At 38.1% G+C, this 19,260-nt stretch overlaps 1 protein-coding gene across 8 annotated transcripts in view; it reads left to right on the top strand.

Annotated features, from left to right (window-relative positions):
• TCERG1 (transcription elongation regulator 1) overlaps nt 1-19,260 on the top strand; it is a 42,166-nt gene that overhangs the window by 17,973 nt on the left and 4,933 nt on the right. For 4 of the 8 annotated variants that reach the window (XM_035105328.2, XM_035105331.2, XM_035105333.2 and 1 more), the window contains 10 exons: nt 1,141-1,234; nt 1,591-1,726; nt 3,022-3,111; nt 4,548-4,666; nt 7,127-7,277; nt 12,962-13,126; nt 13,631-13,813; nt 16,244-16,423; nt 17,293-17,376; nt 17,540-17,640. In XM_035105328.2, the coding sequence (XP_034961219.1) occupies nt 1,141-1,234; nt 1,591-1,726; nt 3,022-3,111; nt 4,548-4,666; nt 7,127-7,277; nt 12,962-13,126; nt 13,631-13,813; nt 16,244-16,423; nt 17,293-17,376; nt 17,540-17,640 (1,303 nt within the window). Of the gene's footprint in view, nt 1-1,140; nt 1,235-1,590; nt 1,727-3,021; nt 3,112-4,547; nt 4,667-7,126; nt 7,278-12,961; nt 13,127-13,630; nt 13,814-16,243; nt 16,424-17,292; nt 17,377-17,539; nt 17,641-19,030; nt 19,195-19,260 lie in introns of all 8 variants that reach the window. The other 4 variants (XM_035105329.2, XM_035105332.2, XM_035105330.2 and 1 more) reach the window with 3 other exon arrangements.

The following is a 19,260-nucleotide window of genomic DNA, read 5'->3' on the forward strand; positions in this document are numbered from 1 at the left end:
ATCTAGAAGCAAGAGAGAACTGCACTGGAAAAAGTTATCGGTCAATGCATGATTTCTGGGACTCAGTTGTGACTAAATTAAATCAATTTTGATTGCTAAAAGTAGGTTAAGCATATATTCAGTAATGTGAATATTTACATAATCTTAGGAAGTGCAGGTCCTCTATATTTGATATCTCCCATTGGTTCAAAAGCTAATGTTTTCTTTCACTCAACAATTCCCTCTACTTTAAATCCACCGGCATGTAGAACAAAGTTAGGGAAACATGGCTAGTGGTCGGGATGGTGATTGATATACATATATATATTTGGGGGGGGGATACAGGAACCCCTTCTGTGATGTTGGAGATGCAGCTGGAAACCAGATAGTGGTTCATCTCATCTATGAGCTTGATTTGGCCTTTTTGGTTGGATGGTGCTAAAGGATTAGTGAGATTTCCAATGTGGAATACTGAAGCACTTGGAATATTGAAGTGCTTTTTATTCTGTATACATACACATCTCACAAAATACATTGCAGTCTTACCAAGTAGCTTGGGCATAGTCGAGCTATGGCGCAAATTAGTTTCAGAGACTTTGCTGACTGCAGCACTCGCATTGTAACAGAGTCCTAGCATCCCACAAGAATAACTAGGGTGTCATTCCTGAACTACATGGTTGAGTCTGGCTCAATAATTCACAGATTAAAAAAAAAAAATCAATGTGTCGCTTATGGGTTTGCTGCATTGCGTTCCTTTGGGAGGAAGGGTGGAATATAAAATTTAAAAATAATAACAATATTTAACACCAAGCCATAACTGGCTGTTCCATCTGATTTGAGCCTCTGCCTCTAAGGCTTGTATGTATTAGGTTCTGGAAGGTATGGTAGAGTGGGTTTTTTTAAATTATAGATATTAATTGGAAGCATACATTATTGATCAAATGTTATTTGTTATTTAATTTTATTTCATAAAATTAATATACCTATTGATTGTGGGGGGAAACCTCAAAGTGGGATATTGCATTTTCTATTGAGATTCTAATGTGTATCCATAGAGTAACTTTGCATGTCTTAAAATTAACATGAGATGCATTCTTTACCTTTATGTAGACAACAAGCGAATATAAGTGGTGTGTTTTTTCCCCTGAACTGTACCTATAGGGATGCTAATAGAGGCCTCTCTTACAGTAAAAGAAGAGCATGAAATGCTAGATGAAACAAATGATGATGAACCAATTAAAGCAAAGAAGCGGAAGTAAGTTGTGTATGAAAGGATAGACTGCATTAATTTCTGAGCTTTAAAAGTTTTTAAGTCTGAACTGGGGCTCAGCTCTTTCAATGTGGAAAGCTAAGTTTCCCACACTGCACAGTGGCTTTTGTAGTCACCATATTGAGCGAGATTGCTTGTCTGCAGTATGCCCAAAGTATTGCTGTATGCTCAATCATATTTTTTAATTAATTGTTTGGGGGGTATCGGGCCAAGTTAAATAGTCTCTGGTTCCACTGTGCATTGAATGGAATCCATCCTGAACATATGTTACCAAAGTGATGTAAAGCTAAAGATTTAATTGCATTTTTTTAATGGAGTCTTGTATGCCTTCACTATCATAGGAAGGAGGAAAACAAAGACATTGACTCAGAGAAGGAGGCTGCCATGGAAGCTGAAATTAAAGCTGCTCGAGAGAGAGCAATTGTCCCGCTGGAAGCGCGAATGAAACAGTTCAAGGACATGCTACTTGAAAGAGGGGTCAGAAACTATTATTGTATTAAGTTCGCTAGAATGTTGCAGACTTTTTTCTTTTGGTGACAACTATCATGCAATATTGCATCCCTAAATCAGATCGGGAAAAGAAATAGGACTGGAACAACCTTGGTGTTTCCTGATTACACTGACATTTTAGCCCAAATAATGGAAAAATCTGTTAGTTTCTATATTCTTCTTTCACTGACAAGTTATTCCTGCATACTGTCGTTAGGTTTGAAGGATATTGGTTAGCTGTACTAATAAGATATTCCAACTCTGTGTGGGTGCTAATGATAAGGATTTCCCATGCTTTGATAATTTGTTATTGTTTGATTGTTCAGAAGGCACATGTGCAGAATAACTGGTCAAAGATAAAACCAGTGTTCACATAAAGTAAATGCCATTGGGAAACACACACACATTCTTACACACCTATTCATCTGTTGGAGTTCCGCAATGTAGTATTGTTGCACACAACTGGTTGGGTGGGTGCATAATCTTAATTTGGGGAGTTGGATAAATTGGGCTTCCGTTCAAATCCTTATACTATGATAGTTTCACATTTGAAGAGTGTGTCTGTTACCTATGTGTATTTTCTGAAGATAAATTTTGGGTTTCAGTAGCATATTCTTTTCATGCAAAATGAAGCCCACAACACTTGTCTTTTTTAGGGGCAGTTTAGGGCAGTGGAGCATTTTTGGTATGGGTGGGACAGGAGAACGGCGCATGTGTTTGCAATTGATTTCAAAATTCTCTTGTTAGAGTAAAGAATATCAGCTTTCAGTGTGATTTTCCAATGCAGTTTCCATGAAATGTAAGTTTGCCTTGTTAAGCTGTCTTTTTAAAAATGCTCCAGAGACGATTGCTGTGCAAAACCTTCGGGTTTATTTGGGGTGGCGGCGGGCGGGTGAGACATTGGATCATTTAGAAAAAGAGCTATGCAGGCAGCATAGGAAGTCAGAGTAGAGAACTTCAAGGCTCTCTTTTGATGTGGCAATTTTTAAATGTCACACAGTAGTGGCTATTTTAATGAGTAATTAGATGTGTGTTAGTTCTGTGTAATTATGTAGACGTTTTTGGAGCCAATTAGTGTGGAAATTTGCTATGCTGACCTCCTGGAGCTCGTCATCTATTAGTGATGAAACTGCTGTAAGGGTTTCAGTTATGGCTCTTCTCTAACAGATGTCCTGTAGGTTTCAAGCAAAATAGCTCGAATTGCTTGTCTTTGGGTGAATTTAATTGCTAGGAAAATCAGCACTTTTCTCTCTTCCACTCCACCCCTTTCTATTTTTTTAAAGGTTTCTGCATTTTCTACTTGGGAGAAGGAGCTACACAAGATAGTTTTTGATCCCCGCTACCTGCTTCTTAACCCTAAAGAAAGAAAACAGGTAAAATAAAGGCCTACAGGTAAACACAACTGGTCTGTGAATTCTGTGATACCTGGAGTTTCAGATAACAAAAGTTTAGGGAATGGGGTGGGAAAAGGGTAAGGTTCCAGGTATTTCTTAAGAAAGAGAACTTGACAATTTCTATAGGGAAATGAAAGCTTCAAACTCAAATGCATGTTTAGGTATGAAGCCCCACACCCTCAAACCATAATTGTCACAGAGATAAGGAGTTTCTGACAAAGAAACCCTGAATACGTTATTCAGACCCAATATATTCTTGCGTGAAATCTTTTACCACAAAGATGAAAATAAATGGGAAATGTAAAATTTGCAAAAGGGAACAATCAGGATTTATTTATATGCAGTTTTAATTTATTCATCTCCAGAGTGATTATTTAGTTGAGACTTGGTAGAACCACCAGTTTCTGGACCAAGCTGTATGTCTCTCAAAATAAATCATGCACATATAGCCCAATGTTAAATGGAGTTTTTTCCTCCTATCCTAACCAGCAATAAGTGTGAATACTGTGTCCTCGTGAATAAATGATAATTTGATTGCATTAATATTGCCATAAAAGTGTTTCTTAAATGCTGGCCATGAGGTATGAAAGAAAAAAGAGCTGGCTCTTTTCTGATAGTGCAACCTTGGGTTGCGGATGTAATCCGTGATGGAGGCACGTCCACAACCCGCAGCATTCGTAACGTGCAGCACTGCATCTGCGTGCGCATGACATGATTTAGCGCTTCTGTGCATGCGTGAGTGGCGAAACTTGGAAGTAACCCTTTCCAGTACTTCCGGGTTTCCCGCGGTCCACAACCTGAAAACACATAACCTGAAGCATTTGTAACCCGAGGTACCACTGTATTAGCTTCTCTTAGTGAGAATTATACTTTTTGGCTTTGATAGAGAAGAATATGTCACTGTCTCTGTATGTAGCAGTATCTTTGGCAATACCTTTCTTCACCTCCCCTCCTGGCTGCTTGAGCTGCGGGACCCCCTTGTTCCATGCCACATTGTTCAAGATGGGCTTGATCCCAGCTTGAGTGATGACATATAGATCTATCAAAAGACATGCCATTATCTAATGAAGACCTCTGTGCAATTTAAAAATACAGAAGTTCATCCTGATGGAAGGAAGCAGTTCTTAAGCGTCCAACTATTTTACGTTAGGTACTGTTGCTGCTGTGATTGTTACTTGGTGCCCTAAAGAACAGTGTTGAAATTTATGTTGAATGGCTTTACATAAAAGTTCTTATAGAGAGGAATATTTCAGTGAGTCCAAGCTTAGTGAAGTAATACTCTTGGGGTCACATATGGTAACTTCTCGTATTACTGCAAATGATGCATCCAAGCCTTTGACTTGTCCTTTGGAGTTCTCTCCACTTACAGGGTGATAATGCTCCAAATGGTATACTCTGTTTCTGTGTTTCTGTAGGTATTTGATCAGTATGTAAAAACCAGGGCAGAAGAAGAGCGCAAAGAGAAGAAAAATAAAATAATGCAGGCTAAGGAAGATTTCAAGAAAATGATGGAAGAAGCGAAGATTAATCCCAGGTAAGAATATTTCCTCCTACATAAATAATTGTAAAGCTTTTTTCAGGTACTGTATACAGCTAGACTTGGTTTTACTCAAAGTCCAGTACTATCATGTTTACTGCCATTTAATCCAAATTTTATGACACTGGCTATTTCAGGATATGAAGCAATCCCAAATGCTTGGCATGGTGTGGAAGATGGATTTATTTGCCCTAAATGTTCACAAGCCATGTCCTCCAATCTGTAGGTTTCCTCATCTTGATTAGCTGTGAAAACACTATTACTGTATTAAGTATAGAATATAATAAGGAACTTCTACTTTTTTCCAGCATTATGTAAATGTGAAACATATTAGTACCAGAAGAGAGCCAGTGTGGTGTAGTGGTTAAGAACAGTGGACTCGTAATCTGGGGAACCGGGTTCGATTCCCCGCTCCTCCACATGCAGCTGCTGGGTGATCTTGGGCTAGTCACACTTCTCTGTAGTCTCTCAGCCTTACTCACCTCACAGAGTGTTTGTTGTGGGAGAGGAAGGGAAAGGAGAATGTTAGCCGTTTTGAGACACCTACGGCTAGTGATAAAGTGGGATATCAAATCCAAACTTCTTCTTCTTCTTCAGAATTGTTTGTGACTTTGAGCAGTATTTTTTAAAAAACTATCTGTTCTACTTAAGCAAGTACATATGCAAATGGGCCCTAGCTATGACAGGCAAGTTTCCATAAGCTGTTGCATAGTCAGCATGGAGAAAGGACCAGGTGGATTCTCTCTACTTAGCTTTGTAAGGATAAAAGACAGTATACAAATTGAATAAATAATAATAATAATTTCATATTATTTATTAATGACCAAATAGGTTTCCATAGTTCAGTTACATTGTAAGCAAGACATTGCCAATATATTGTTTGAGAGGATGTAGTTATCATTTCCTTTTAAAGACTTGAGTATTTCTTTTTGCGTAAATTAAGTAGGATTTACTTTGCATTACATGTTTGTCTGCTTTAGGTTAATACTGTGGTTTCAGCAAAATGCAGTGAAACACCCAAATGTTTCTTCAGAAGTTGTGCTACTTTGCTTGAATTAACTTGATGTCTACAAATGGTTACCCTAAACACACTTATTAGGCAGGGGTGGGCAACCATTTTTCTGTCAGGGATTGCATTCCCCCAAGAGTAATCGGTTGGAGGCCACATGCCAGATGTGGGTGAGGCCAGATCCAGTGGTGGGTGAGACCACGTTTTTTCTCTTTCTGATGCCCCCTTTTCTCTTTCTCCCCTTTCCTGCCTGCCCAGCAGACTGTCAGGGAGTGACGAGTCACTCCTGCCAGCAGTCTGAACTGATTGCTTGCAAAGAGTTTTTTAAATTAGGCTGTGGGCCACATAAAATAAAGTCAAGGGATTCAGGTTTCCCATCTTTGTTGAACAGGACTGAGCTTGAAAATAATTGCTTTGTTAGTGTAACCATTTTCCCTTTCTTAGCCTTAATTGTTTCTTACTACTTTTTTGCACTCCAAAGGAGACAGAAGTATACTGTATATCATTTATATATGATGTTTGCCTTCTTTACCCACTGTTGACTAAATCCAATCTCCAAAGGACCTGCAAGTCTTGTTAACTAATTTCCCTTTTTTAATCCAACGTAACAGTGCCCATTTGGAAGTTTGCATTCCTTAAAAATCATGTTTGTGCTTTGTGTGCTCAGGAATCCATGTCCAGTCTTTCTTTTGCAGCTCACTTTCTTTAGTTTAGGTTTACATTCACTTCAGTCAGTTGAATAAGCTACCCAATTATTCTCTTGTTTTAATTTACCCTACAGCAACATTAGGCGGGATTTCCCAAGTCTTATTATTTCCATGCTGAGATGAAAACATTCGTAGGATTATAATGTCTCATGTAAACCTGGGGCCAGATTAGCATCAGATCTTGGAAAAAGCACAGTAGTGTTTGTTTTTTTCGAGGTAAGTGGCAGTACTATATCTACTGCACATCTGAGATTTGGAATCTGGCCCTGGAGGTGAGAGTACTGTTAATAATTAAAACTGCAGGGAGCAAGGGTGGGAAACCCTTCAGACACTACTGTCCTTGCTCACAGTATTAAAAGAATCTGGATTTTTGTACCATGCCAGTTCTATTTCTGGCAGAGTTGGGTGGCAAAAGAGCATTGTTAAATTTACATTGCATAATCATGAAGTATCAGGACAGATTGACAATGGAATTTGTGTTCTGCAAGGATTATGTTGTTATATGTGAAGAACTGCATTCAGTGTGTGCAATTTTTTAAAAAACAGTTTTAGCTGGTTCATGTCAACTTCCTAAAAAAGAAAAAAGACAAACTTTATTTCTTGGACCTTCAAGGGTGGCAAGGATACCAATATATTGGTGCTTAGTGTATCCCAACAGAACCAAAACACAATTTTGCTTTTGAATATATTTTCCGTCTAAGAAAGCCCTGCCAAATCAGTACACTTGCCGTTTTGTTACAGAACTACTTTTAGTGAATTTGCAGCCAAGCATGCTAAAGACTCACGATTCAAAGCAATTGAAAAAATGAAAGACCGGGAAGCCTTGTTTAATGAGTTTATCACAGCAGCAAGAAAGAAGGAAAAAGAAGATTCGAAGACCAGAGGAGAGAAGGTAAGATTTTTATATCAAGGATGTGAAAATAGCTTAATGGGAGGATTGGGGAGGGGCCCATGCTAGTCTTCTAGATTTGCCCTTCATCCCTCCCCCAATTTATTTTCCTTTTGTTTCCCCCCCCTCCCCTAGTTTAAGCATTTGACCATGTATCTTATCTGGAGGTGTGGGGTTGGTCATTTTACTCTTTCCCCCCCCTAAATTTGGAATGAGTTTAATGTTCTAGAAAATGTACTATGATTTTCTTCTAAATTAATATCTAGGTTTTAAAATCCTAGATATATTTGGTGGGGTGACAAATGTCTGACTGGAAAACTCCAAGCAGAACATTACATACCCATTCTGTCAGTGATGCAAGCAATATTTGAGAACTGTTTGTGGGCAAATTTCAAAATGCTAACACTTCAGTGGTTTTTTAAAATCTTCTAGTAAATGTATCTTAGCATGACTACTTATCAGAATTAAAGGTCGCCTATGAAAGATTAATGAATTTCAAATGTCATTTGTCTGCACTGTCAATACAAGAGACAAAGTACACATCACTGGGGAAGGTGGATGCTACAAAGTATCTTCAACAAGCGTTAGCATCAAAATATGCAGCAACTTTCTTCAATGTCCTAGCATACACCTTTGAAACCTAATCATTTCTGGTATTTCTGTTTCCTTACATACTCCTTAAGTGAAGCTAATATAAATTCATTTCAATAAGTAGCATAGATGGAGGCAAAACTTTCAGGCAAAAGTTACCTGTCGTATAGGAATAGAAAACATTCACAGCTGAAATGCAAAAATCTTAATGTTGCAAAATAATAATAAATGGAAAATCTTTTGGGTAGGATCCATCACTGTTCGAGCGGACTTCCACCCATGTACAGTGGTACCTCTAGTTACGAACTTAATTTGTTCCAGAGGTCCGTTCTTAACCTGAAACTGTTCTTAACTAGAGGCGTGCTTTTGCTAATGGGGCCTCTTGCTGCCGCAGCGCCGCCGGCACACAATTTCCGTTCTCATCCTGGGGCAAAGTTCTCAACTCGAGGTAACTCTTCCAGGTTAGCGGAGTTTGTAACCTGAAGCATTTGTAACCTTAGGCGTTTGTAACTCGAGGTACCACTGTATTGGGTATTTTACTTCCCCCCTGCTGCCCTATTGTATGAGCAAGCATCTGTTCCACACTTTATTTGATGGAACCTCTTAGGGAACAGAAAATAAAGGCGAGTGACTCACATAAGGCCACTCATACTAGGCATGAGATTCAACCCAGCAACTACTCGATGCACTGCTCAGTCTCATAGGCTGCAGTCCTTTACCCACTTACCTGACAGTGAGCCCCATTGTACTCAGTGGAACTTCTGAAAGATATGTACAGGATTGTGCCCTTAGACTCTATGGTACATCAACTCTATATGCACCAGAATGATTAGCTTTCTAGAGGTGAACATGTATAACCTAGAACTAGCCTAAATTGCACTCTACTTGTTTTAATCTACAATCATGGCTTAAACATTATTGTTGCATTTTAGCCATTATCAAAATGAATAGTTAATAAATAAATTCTTTTATGTTGCATGAGTTAAATCAAACAAGATTTTGTGTTAAATAAATGTGTTTTATCTTTGCATCTGAAACTAATTATTTCTTTTCTCCCAAAGCCTCTTGTAACCATTTTATGTATTCTGTTTTGTAACAAGTGGATAGATTTTACAGTTTTGTGCTGTGCGGCCTGTCAATCAGTTCAGTCTGACAGCTGTCAATCACTGACACGCAAAGTATTATGGGATTCCCTAGTGAGGAAAGAATTGGTATCTCTGTGTGGTGACTTTAGCCTCCCGCAGTTCCGGTACTTTACATTTTTTTCAGTTTTTTTCCTTGTGAAGTGATGAGAGTTGTGCCCAGAATGTGTAAACTGCAAAAAGAGGAGAAAAATCCTCCTAAATAAAAGCAAAGTATTTTCAGCCATACATGCTTTTTTGATTCCACAAGAAACATAAAAGTTGATTTAAAATATGCTTAAAGTGTTAAGTGAAGCTTTCTCAGCCAGTACTTCTCTTCCCAAAAAGAGGTTTAATGCAGGGGCAGAGAAACCTGTGGCCCTCCAGATTTTGTTGGACTCCAATTCCTATCATTGCTGGCTGGAGGTAATGGGCGTTGGAGTTAAACAATATCTATCTATAAGGCTTCAGGTTCTCTATCTCTAATTTAATACTATAATTTTATGATTTCCCACAAACCTTTAAAGTAAGTGATTTGGGTTTTGTTTGTTTTGGCATCTTCCAACTATGTGGTTCATTTGTTTAGTGAAATTAAAGAGAGAAGAAAGCAAAGTTCCCTTAGGACTAGTAATATGACTATTCTTATGCTGAAGGAAGAGATGTAAGGCACATCAACAATTGAGGAGTTTCATCTTTCAGAAGTGTATTATATAGCTCCGCTCAGTAAGGTCTAACTTAGCAGAATGTTGCCACAACTAAACAATTCTGCTTCCCTTCCTTTTCACTAGAAAAACTTCAGTGACCCCCCCAGCTACCATGTCCATGGTTTTTTAAAAAATAAATAAATAAAGCCAGAATAGAGGGACAGGTACAGTTTTGTTATTACATTTATGGATTTAGTATCTATAATATTGGATTTACACTTTTTATTTTCTACTTTACTTTTCCTGAAGGGTGACAGTTTTCAAGTAAAATGTGGTGTTCTCACCACTGTATGAAACCAGAAAAACTGCATGTTTCCTAAACCCTAGAATTATATTAAAATATTAGAAGAATGGATTGGCTGGTTTGGGTAGAAAAGACTGTGGAAGGGTTGCCTTTAGTTGGAATACTGTATGTTCCTGAAGCACTAGGTGGTAAGATCATGCTGGCTTTCAAGTTAGAAAAAGGAGGGCAGCTGCTGGTTTCTAGAGAGACGGGTGCATGCTGTGTAGATGTCAGGCAGGTTTGTTACTGTGCCTTCTTTGTGTTGTAATGTTCTGAAGCCTTCTAAATGAATCCCAGTTAAATTTTGGCTTGAAGATTAGTTTTGTGTACAGTAGAAAAATAGCAATCGATTAAGTGTGCCTGTACAATTACCCTTACTTTAAAGATTTCCACAGAAACACATTTTGTTTTTAATTTCGTAAATGTTGTTTTCATATATCTGGCTTAGAAAGCTTTCTATTTTGATACTAGTTGCATGCTATGCTTAAGTTCATCTTTGGAATAACAAATACCATTAAAAATAGCTATAAGGTTACTGAATATCTTCTTAAACACTACTCTGATAGATCTGCCATTGGTGGAGAGAAAAATTGCTCTACGCAGTGTTGTGCAGCCTTTTCATGATTTTATTTGCCTTTGGACTTTTAAAAAAATCATTGTCCTTGCCAAATACTGTGCCAAGAACCAAACATAAGTGTTGAGGAAGATCTAGCATTATTTTTATGTAGTAATTAATAATTGAAAGAAGCTAGAATGCAAGTTTTAATTGGCTGGTAAGGCACATCTGCATCAAGCTGCAATGTTAATCATACTTAAGTCATTGGGATTTTATGTCTTATAATGCATTAAGACTTGGGGTTGCAGGTAACACCCTCTGCATGCATAATTTGGGTTGGGGGGGTAGGAGTTAAGATTTATAATATAGCCTGTCTTACAATGGAATAATATCAGTTTTAGAGCTAAAATAACTATGATCTGTCTAATCTCAGAAAGAAGCTGTGAATGCTCTTAAAGCGATAAACTTGGCCCCTTGGCAAGGCTTAGCCATTTAGACAGATAAGATAACTGGTAAAAGGTTTCTTAATGGTCAGAGGCCTGATTACGTGTGAGCATAAGTTGTTTGTGTGAAGCATCTTCCCATGTGATTGCAGCAGTTGTACTCTTACTATCTAGCAGCCATGCATGGGGCAGAGGTGCTGTGGAGAAGCAGCCTCCTGGTGGCAGTGCTAGAATAACTGGAAGGGAACGGGGTCAGGAGAGCTCCAGGTTGGCAGTGCATCCGTGGTGCTGCCACCAACCTGGAGCTGCTCCAGCCTTGCCACCTCTCTGTGCAGCAGCACCACCTGGAGGACGCTCCACTTCTCCCACATACATGCACAAATAACTGTTGATGCTATCACAACTCCTGAAAAGGTGGCATTTCACTGCCACAACAACATGAGAAGTTGATTCATCCAAACAGATTATGATGTGCTACGTGCCTTGTAGTTGTGTGATTTTACCTCTCCAGGTGACAGCACATGTGACTCTACCAAAGGCTCTGCAATGACATCTCTGTCATACATAAAATTAAGAAAATTCCAGAATTTCCAAGGGAAGCCAACAGAAAAAAATAACTTGGGCGAGAGGGGGAAGGAAAGCGAAAAATAATGCTTATCTTTTGCTGCATTTGTTTATATGGAAGGGAGAATTGTTTCATGAAACATTTAATTGTAGAGTGAATTCTACTATTATAATAATAATAATAATAATAATTTATTATTTATACCCCGCCCATCTGGCCGGGTTCCCCCAGCCACTCTGGGCGGCTTCCAAAAAAACCAGAAATTCTAAAATACAGAAATCCATCAAACATTAAAAGCTTCCCTAAACAGGGCTGCCTTGAGATGCCTTCTGAAGGTCTGGTAATTGTTCTCTTTGACCTCTAGTGGGAGGGCATTCCACAGGGTGGGTGCCACTACCGAGAAGGCCCTCTGCCTGGTTCCCTGTAACTTGGCTTCTCGTAATGATTTATGCTTGCATTTAGCCAGATAACTATGTTTGGACAACTTCTCACTATTTTGTATGAAACTTAATTGTGCCCTTCATACCAAGTTTTGAAATCAATATCCATTGCTAGCTGCTACCAATGGTGTCCTTGGAACATTAATGTGCCCAATTTCATGCTCACATATAAATATTGATACTTTATTCTATGATTCTATTCCTTAATTCAGTGAGTTGGTCCTTAAAAGTGCAATGAGAAATTTAAGGATGTAGCCCACCAAGCATTGCTTCTGTGAACCAACAGTCTTCAGTGGACTATACCATGGCTAGAATCCAAAAGTACAGTTTACACACGTGTTCTAGAGCTCTGGACTACTTATCAAAGCAGGCTATTGTTATAAGTGGTGTGGACTTAGACTGCATGCACACACTTCCTTAAGGTGGAAGGATTGCACAAATGAACACATATGTCCCACGGTGCGCACTACACATTTGTGTTTCCCTACCATGTAGAGGACAGTTGCAATAAATATGAGGACTAGTCTTGGGTGCAGTTTCTGCAGGAGCAATACCAGTTGTGTATATGATGCACACTCTTTAAGTGGAAGAGCAGATTAGAGCTGCTGTAGTAGGAACTTCTCAAGCAAACCCTAACTATTGAGGTGGTTCTCTTCCACATGTGTAAGCACCCTCTTTAGGTAATGTCCTAAGACTCTCATGACTGCAGTAGCCTTAAAGGAATTAGTCACAGTGCATTTTGAAGGCTTCTGTATTATGTTTTAATATATAATCAAATCTCTCTTTCAAAATGGCAGTGGATTAAATTTAAAGTTTAATATTCTAATGGAATCATCTAGTTTTGAATCTATTAAATTAAAATAGTTTTTGCTGTACGGTGAGCCTGCTTCTTTTTATTTCTAAATTACACTGCAAGCATTCAGAAGTCGAAGTGACTTCTTTTGTTCCCTTTTTCTTCCTTTTGTCTTATGTTTTGAAATATAGATCAAAATGGACTTCTTTGAACTGTTATCTAATCACCACTTGGACAGTCAGTCTCGCTGGAGCAAAGTGAAGGACAAAGTAGAGACTGACCCTCGTTACAAAGCTGTGGATAGCTCTTCACAAAGGGAGGATCTTTTTAAGCAGTACATTGAAAAAATAGCCAAAGTACGTGTGTTAATAATGAAGCTGCTTCCATGTTCATAGTATTTCAGTGATGAAGCAATTGACAATAGACTTTGAAATACCCCACACTAGCATAAATCAGTTTTCTTAGCAGTGGTAGGAATTGTGGTAGAATGTGTCCTTTTATTTAAAATGCATCTCTAGGTTATTTGTGGGGCATAGGAATTTGTTCATTTCCCCCCCAAAATATAGTCCAGCCCACCACATGGTCTGAGGGATGGTGGATCGGCCCACGGCTGAAAAAGGTTGCTGACCCCTGGTCTAGATCTAATTTATGTAGCCCATCGGAGCTGTGATAACTATAGTTAGCAAACATTCTTAAATTTTTTAATTGAAACCTTACACTAGCAGCAGCAGTTTAATGGGTCATATTTTAAACTAGCTGCATTAATTTGCTTTATCAGTTTTATTTCTTGAGTTCATTTTGTGTTAAAGTTCGTAGTTAGGCTAAGCAGAACGTAATGTGTATTTTGGCTTGCATTTCAGAATGTGGACTCTGAAAAAGAAAAAGAAATGGAAAGACAGGCTCGCATTGAAGCAAGCTTGCGTGAACGAGAGAGAGAAGTTCAGAAAGCTCGCTCTGAACAGACAAAGGAGATTGATAGAGAACGAGAGCAGCACAAACGAGAAGAGGCCATCCAGAATTTCAAAGCTCTCCTATCTGATATGGTGAGGTTCCTATGTGTTGAAATTAACAAGGTCAAGTATGCACTTGTGTATAAAGAAGACATTAATTTGTTTCCTGTTGATTTTAATCCCATAAGAGACTGATGTGAGTATAGATGCCTTCCCTAAAGTCCTATGACCTAAAGTCCTATGATTTCAGAAGAGCTAAATTATCCATCTTTCCTCCCCCCCTTTTTCCATTGGCCAGTGTAATAATTGGGTGGTATTCAACTAGGTTTTGCTTAGATACTCATAGAAATTAATGAACATGACTAGGGGTCCATCTCCATTTTACAGCAGTATCATATCACTTTTTTAAATTTTTTAATTTTTTATTGATTTATTATGCAAATACAAAACAAAGGCAAAGCATACATACATCTGGCAAAAATAAAGACCAAAAGAAAAAGAAAAAGAAAAGAAACACCTACATACAAACAAAAACAACAGGTACAAAAATAAATACGATACGAAAATGGAACAAATTCAAAGAATATAAACAATAAAGTAAATAAGTAAGAAAGACTTCCCAGGGTGCCATTTCTCTGCTGAGGTACTGGCTTTTTCTGGGATGGGTTCCATTTGCTTATTTTTTGGTTTTGGTTTTGACTTCCATCAATCACACAGCAGTACATTTCCTGTGGCTAAAACAGTTTCTCTGTATTTCATTATATTCCTCATCTTGGTATGAGGAGTCATATTCTCACTGCCAAATCCTGGTTGTTGAACCTTGATTCAATAAATAAGTATTTAGGCATTTCCATTCCTTCTGGATAGTTTTGTTAGACTAAGGCTTTGGTTAGCTTAGCAAGTTCCAAGTACTCGCTTAACTTTTGTAGCCATTCTTCTTTTGCTGGTATATAATTACCCTTCTAATTTTTGGCTATTAATACCCTAGCTGCTGTTATTGCATAGAAAAAGGGTCTTATTTTTTCTTTTGGAATTCTACTATTTATTATCCCAAGAAGGAATATTTCTGGCTTTTTATGAAATGTAATTTTTCATACTTTTTTCATTTCATTGTAGATTGTATCCCAGAATTTTTTTATTTCTGGGCACACCCACCACATATGAAAAAAGGTTCCCAGTTGCGATTTGCATTTCCAACACTTACTGTTGTGGTTTTTATTAATTTTAGACAATTTGACAGGAGTAAGATACCACCTATACTGCATTTTCATCCAATTTTCTCTTACTTGGTAGCATGCTGTAAAATTTTGGTTTTTCTTATCACTTTAAACAGTCATGGCTTCCCCCCAAAATTCTGAGAACTGCAGTTTGTTAAGGATGTTGAGAGTCGATAGGAGACCCTAGCCCCCTCACAGAGCTACAGTTTTCATAGTTCCCTGGGAAGACGGTTTGACTGTTAAATCACCTGCAGAAATCTGCCAAGAAATAGCAAATGGTAGCAAAAGACAGGAAGCATGATGAGGAAAGGGAATGTTGCATAGCAAAAAACCAATCCTGCTTCCCTCAAAATGAATAATAATAACAAAGAGAATGTGACATTGATGGTCTGTAACATATTGAAAATACAGGGAGCTACTTTAGACCACAATATCTTAATTTCTCTTTGCTTTGAAGTAATTTGGGGCTATATGTATGTTTGTACATTTTGTATAATGGGGGGTGGGTCACTGTTCCCCCTGTATCTACATAGATAACCAGTCAGTATTTTAAAATCAAGGACTCCAGCTCATTTGTTAAAAGTAATGTGTGATATCCACTGCTACTTATATTCTGTTGAAATCAGTGGGATTCAGTAACTTAAGCAATTTGAGGCAGTTGCTGATGACCCAAATGGTTGGGTATTATTCCTCGTCATGTGACGGAGACAGGAGAGCAACGAACCCAGGCACAATCTCCAGTTTTTTCTCTCCTGTCTGATGGATCAGATCGTTTCCCCCCAGCTCTCACTGATGTTTCTTTAAGCTAAGTTTTTCTACTTTCAAATGCTCCTTTTTACTTTTTTTGTGTGGGGCTACTCTTGAGTATGACTTGTTGGATAATGCTCGATGTTTCCATGAAACTCATAGGTATAAGTATTGTCTTCAGCACAGCCAAAATCCATACTTCTTATTTGGGGGAGGGGCACCACATAGCAAAAGAGACCACCTAGGGAAGGTTTTTACATTAATGCAGACATATTTCTCCCTCTTTGGTAGATGTATTTATACCAAAGTAATGGAGAATTACTTTGACACTTGACACATATTTTTACGACCTGGTCTAATTGTGACTGTAATTGGTTTTAAACTGTTTTTAATGCTGTATTTTAATATTCCTGTAACCCACCCAGGGACTTTCTAGTGAAGAGCAAGTAATAAATGGAGCAATAATAGTAATAATCTTATTGCAAATTAACTAAAGTTTTTGAAGTACCATATATATTTTAACAAGCTGTATAGTGATTGAAATTATTCCTTCCATTAGGTGCGATCTTCAGATGTGTCGTGGTCCGATACTAGAAGGACACTTCGAAAAGATCATCGGTGGGAATCTGGCTCCCTTCTGGAAAGAGAAGAGAAGGAAAAACTATTTAACGAACACATTGAGGCACTTACAAAGAAAAAGAAAGAGCATTTTCGGCAACTTCTAGATGAAACTTCATCAGTAAGCAGATGCTGTCCAATTTTTCTTGGATTCTAACACCATAGTTTTATGTGTGTTTTAGCTGTTTCTCAGTATACACTTATATCTTACTACAAAATATTATTGAGATTAAATTGGTATTTTCTACTGTCGTTTCATTTTCCACTGACTTCTGCCTAGCAAATCTTGGAATAAAATGTGTATTTGCTGAATGAAAAATTAGTCTCTTCAAGCCCGCTATTATGTTGTGCCCCTGTTTCTAGATCTGAGCTATGTTGAGCGGGTGGAGAGAGATTTGCAAACATTTTTCTGATTCCTTTTGACAAAGTCTGATGGTTGGTAGCAGATCTCAGATACATATGAAAATGTTTATTGGTGTGGCAGGGAATAAGTTTGATCTTACATGAATAAATGTTAACAATTTAGTAGCACATATTGATTTATAGTCTACCAAGTTAAACATCTCACTATTTACATGGCTTCAGTTTCTCAACTTATTTTATTATGCAAATCTTGTTTAAAAGTAGCATTGTGTTAAAAAGTGAAAACAATGTAACAAGACCAAAACTGTCAGTCAGCACCTTTATATCTCCTTCCCCTCACTTAACAATTGAGCACAATTAAAGGGCATCCCACAAGGCAGGAGAGACTTCCTGTGTTGTGCAGCAGTAGTATAGGCTGTTTGTGAGAGAGTGAATCCTTCCCCCTGGACATCTGCTGAATAGAAGGTCTTTTGCTTCTTTGCAGCAGCCTCTTCTACTTTTGGATGCCTCTTTTACTTTTGGATAATGTTAGGTCAGAGACCATCCTTTGCAAAAATTGCAGCTTAGTATTGCATGTTTGAATTTCTTACCCCAGCCTGTAATATTTCTATTTTTCTATTTCAAAAGATTACCTTAACATCAACATGGAAAGAAGTAAAGAAAATAATTAAAGAAGATCCCAGGTGTATTAAATTCTCCTCCAGTGACAGGGTAAGAAGCCTTACAGTGGTCATTCCAGACTACCCATGTGATGTTAAAACCAACAGCAATTTCCTCCCTCATATATTTTGTTCAGCAGCCCCTAACAGACATTAGGAGATCTATGTTGCAATGGAGATGAGATGTCCAAATTTGCTTCTTTCTTTTCATGCAGAAAAAGCAAAGAGAGTTTGAAGAGTACATCAGAGACAAATATATTACAGCCAAAGCGGATTTCAGAACGCTTTTGAAAGAGACCAAATTTATAACATACAGGTGTGTATTCAAAAGCAACATAGAGATGGTTCCTCATCCTTTTAATATTTATGTCGAGTATCTGATTAGCTTTAGCAATTTTTTAAACAGAGAAAAATTGGATTGCCATCAGTTCTTTCCATGAATTTGAAAGTATTTTAAATCATGGATTTGGATTTTTGGGATGATGCTGTTCAAATTGAATATCTGTGCCAAGCTAATTTTTATGTACACAAATATTTAGAGATGTATATTTTGTAAAATATGTGGCCTGCTCTGGAAAACCCTAGTTCTGAATTTTTACTTATCAGTGTGAACAGATTGGGTTGGATCCAGAGCTGTTCTTCCACTCCCATAAGGGTTGTTTCTGACCTAGCAGAAGAGTGTTGCATGAAGAAAGTTGTCCCAAGTCCAGAAGAGTTCCTCTGTTTTGTGCAAGCTCTTCCTCAAAACCATTTCGTGATCCACAATGTTTATATACTACAACCTGCATTATTATCATTCACTATTTCTTACAGTGTAGCACAACTCCTTCTATGTTGTGCTGCTGCATTATGAAGAGTTGCTGAGCTCAGTTAGCCTCTGCCAACCTGGCATCTTCCAGATGTTTAGGACTACTGCTCTCATCACCCCCAGCCATCAGCCATGTTCGCAGCATCCTACCAGCATGTTGGCTGGAGCTGCGGCAAGTTGCCATCCAAATCATTTGGAGTCACTAGTATCAGGTTGGCAAAGGCTACTTTAGTCCCTATAGGAGAGCTGATGAGAAAGCACTCTTTCTGCTCCAAGCCACTGGTTGTTTAGTTAACAGCAGTCCCCTTACCCATGGATATATCTATCCATTTAGGATAATTTGACCCCAATAGGTTGTGTACTTTTCTTTTTAGTTGGTGCTTTTGCAAAGTATCTATTTAACAATTTACATTGTTTATATACTACCTGTATGCTAAAGTGTTCAGTGCAGTTTCAAAAATGTTAACTATTAAAACAAAAAAGTTGCCAACTAACAAAATAGCAGATTTGCCTTCAGCTATTTGTGATCTCTGCTGATCTCTATTTGAGGAGCTTAGCTTTGTAGGCTGGAATTCTCTTATGCCTTACCTTCTTGGTTCTTTAAGTAGCCCCAGGAAGATGAAGAAAGGACTGACAACAACAGTTCTTGTAGGCCAGTGGTGGTTTATTCAGAAACTGATGGCATGAGCTCCCCACTCAGGCTTCTTCTCTTATACTTGATTATTGCTATTGTTGTCATTGGAATAGAGCACTATCTCAGATGAATGTTAATAATCATATTTATCTTCGGTTGGTCTGGAGTACAACTGGGATATTGGCATCCATTTTCTACAGGTGTTCTTCAACTGCAGTGTTTAATTTGAAATGTGCTCATTTTTCTTATTTTACATTTTTATAGTTTAATTAGTGCTGATTTTAAAAGGTACTGGCAGCCCTTGAGACTGAAGTCTTCTGTTTACCTGCAGAACAGATACAGCACAGGCAGTGGCAGTGCAAGATTTTTTACATTCACACATCCCTGCCATTTTGCCTCACCCCTGACCTGAAGGGGCAACCTTATAGGTGAGAGGATAGCCCAGTCTCTGTGTCCTTTTGAGCATTTGGCCTACCTGATTGCAATGTCAAGAG

This window comes from Zootoca vivipara, chromosome 2 (genome assembly GCF_963506605.1).
Source record: "Zootoca vivipara chromosome 2, rZooViv1.1, whole genome shotgun sequence".
NCBI lineage: Eukaryota > Metazoa > Chordata > Lepidosauria > Squamata > Lacertidae > Zootoca > Zootoca vivipara.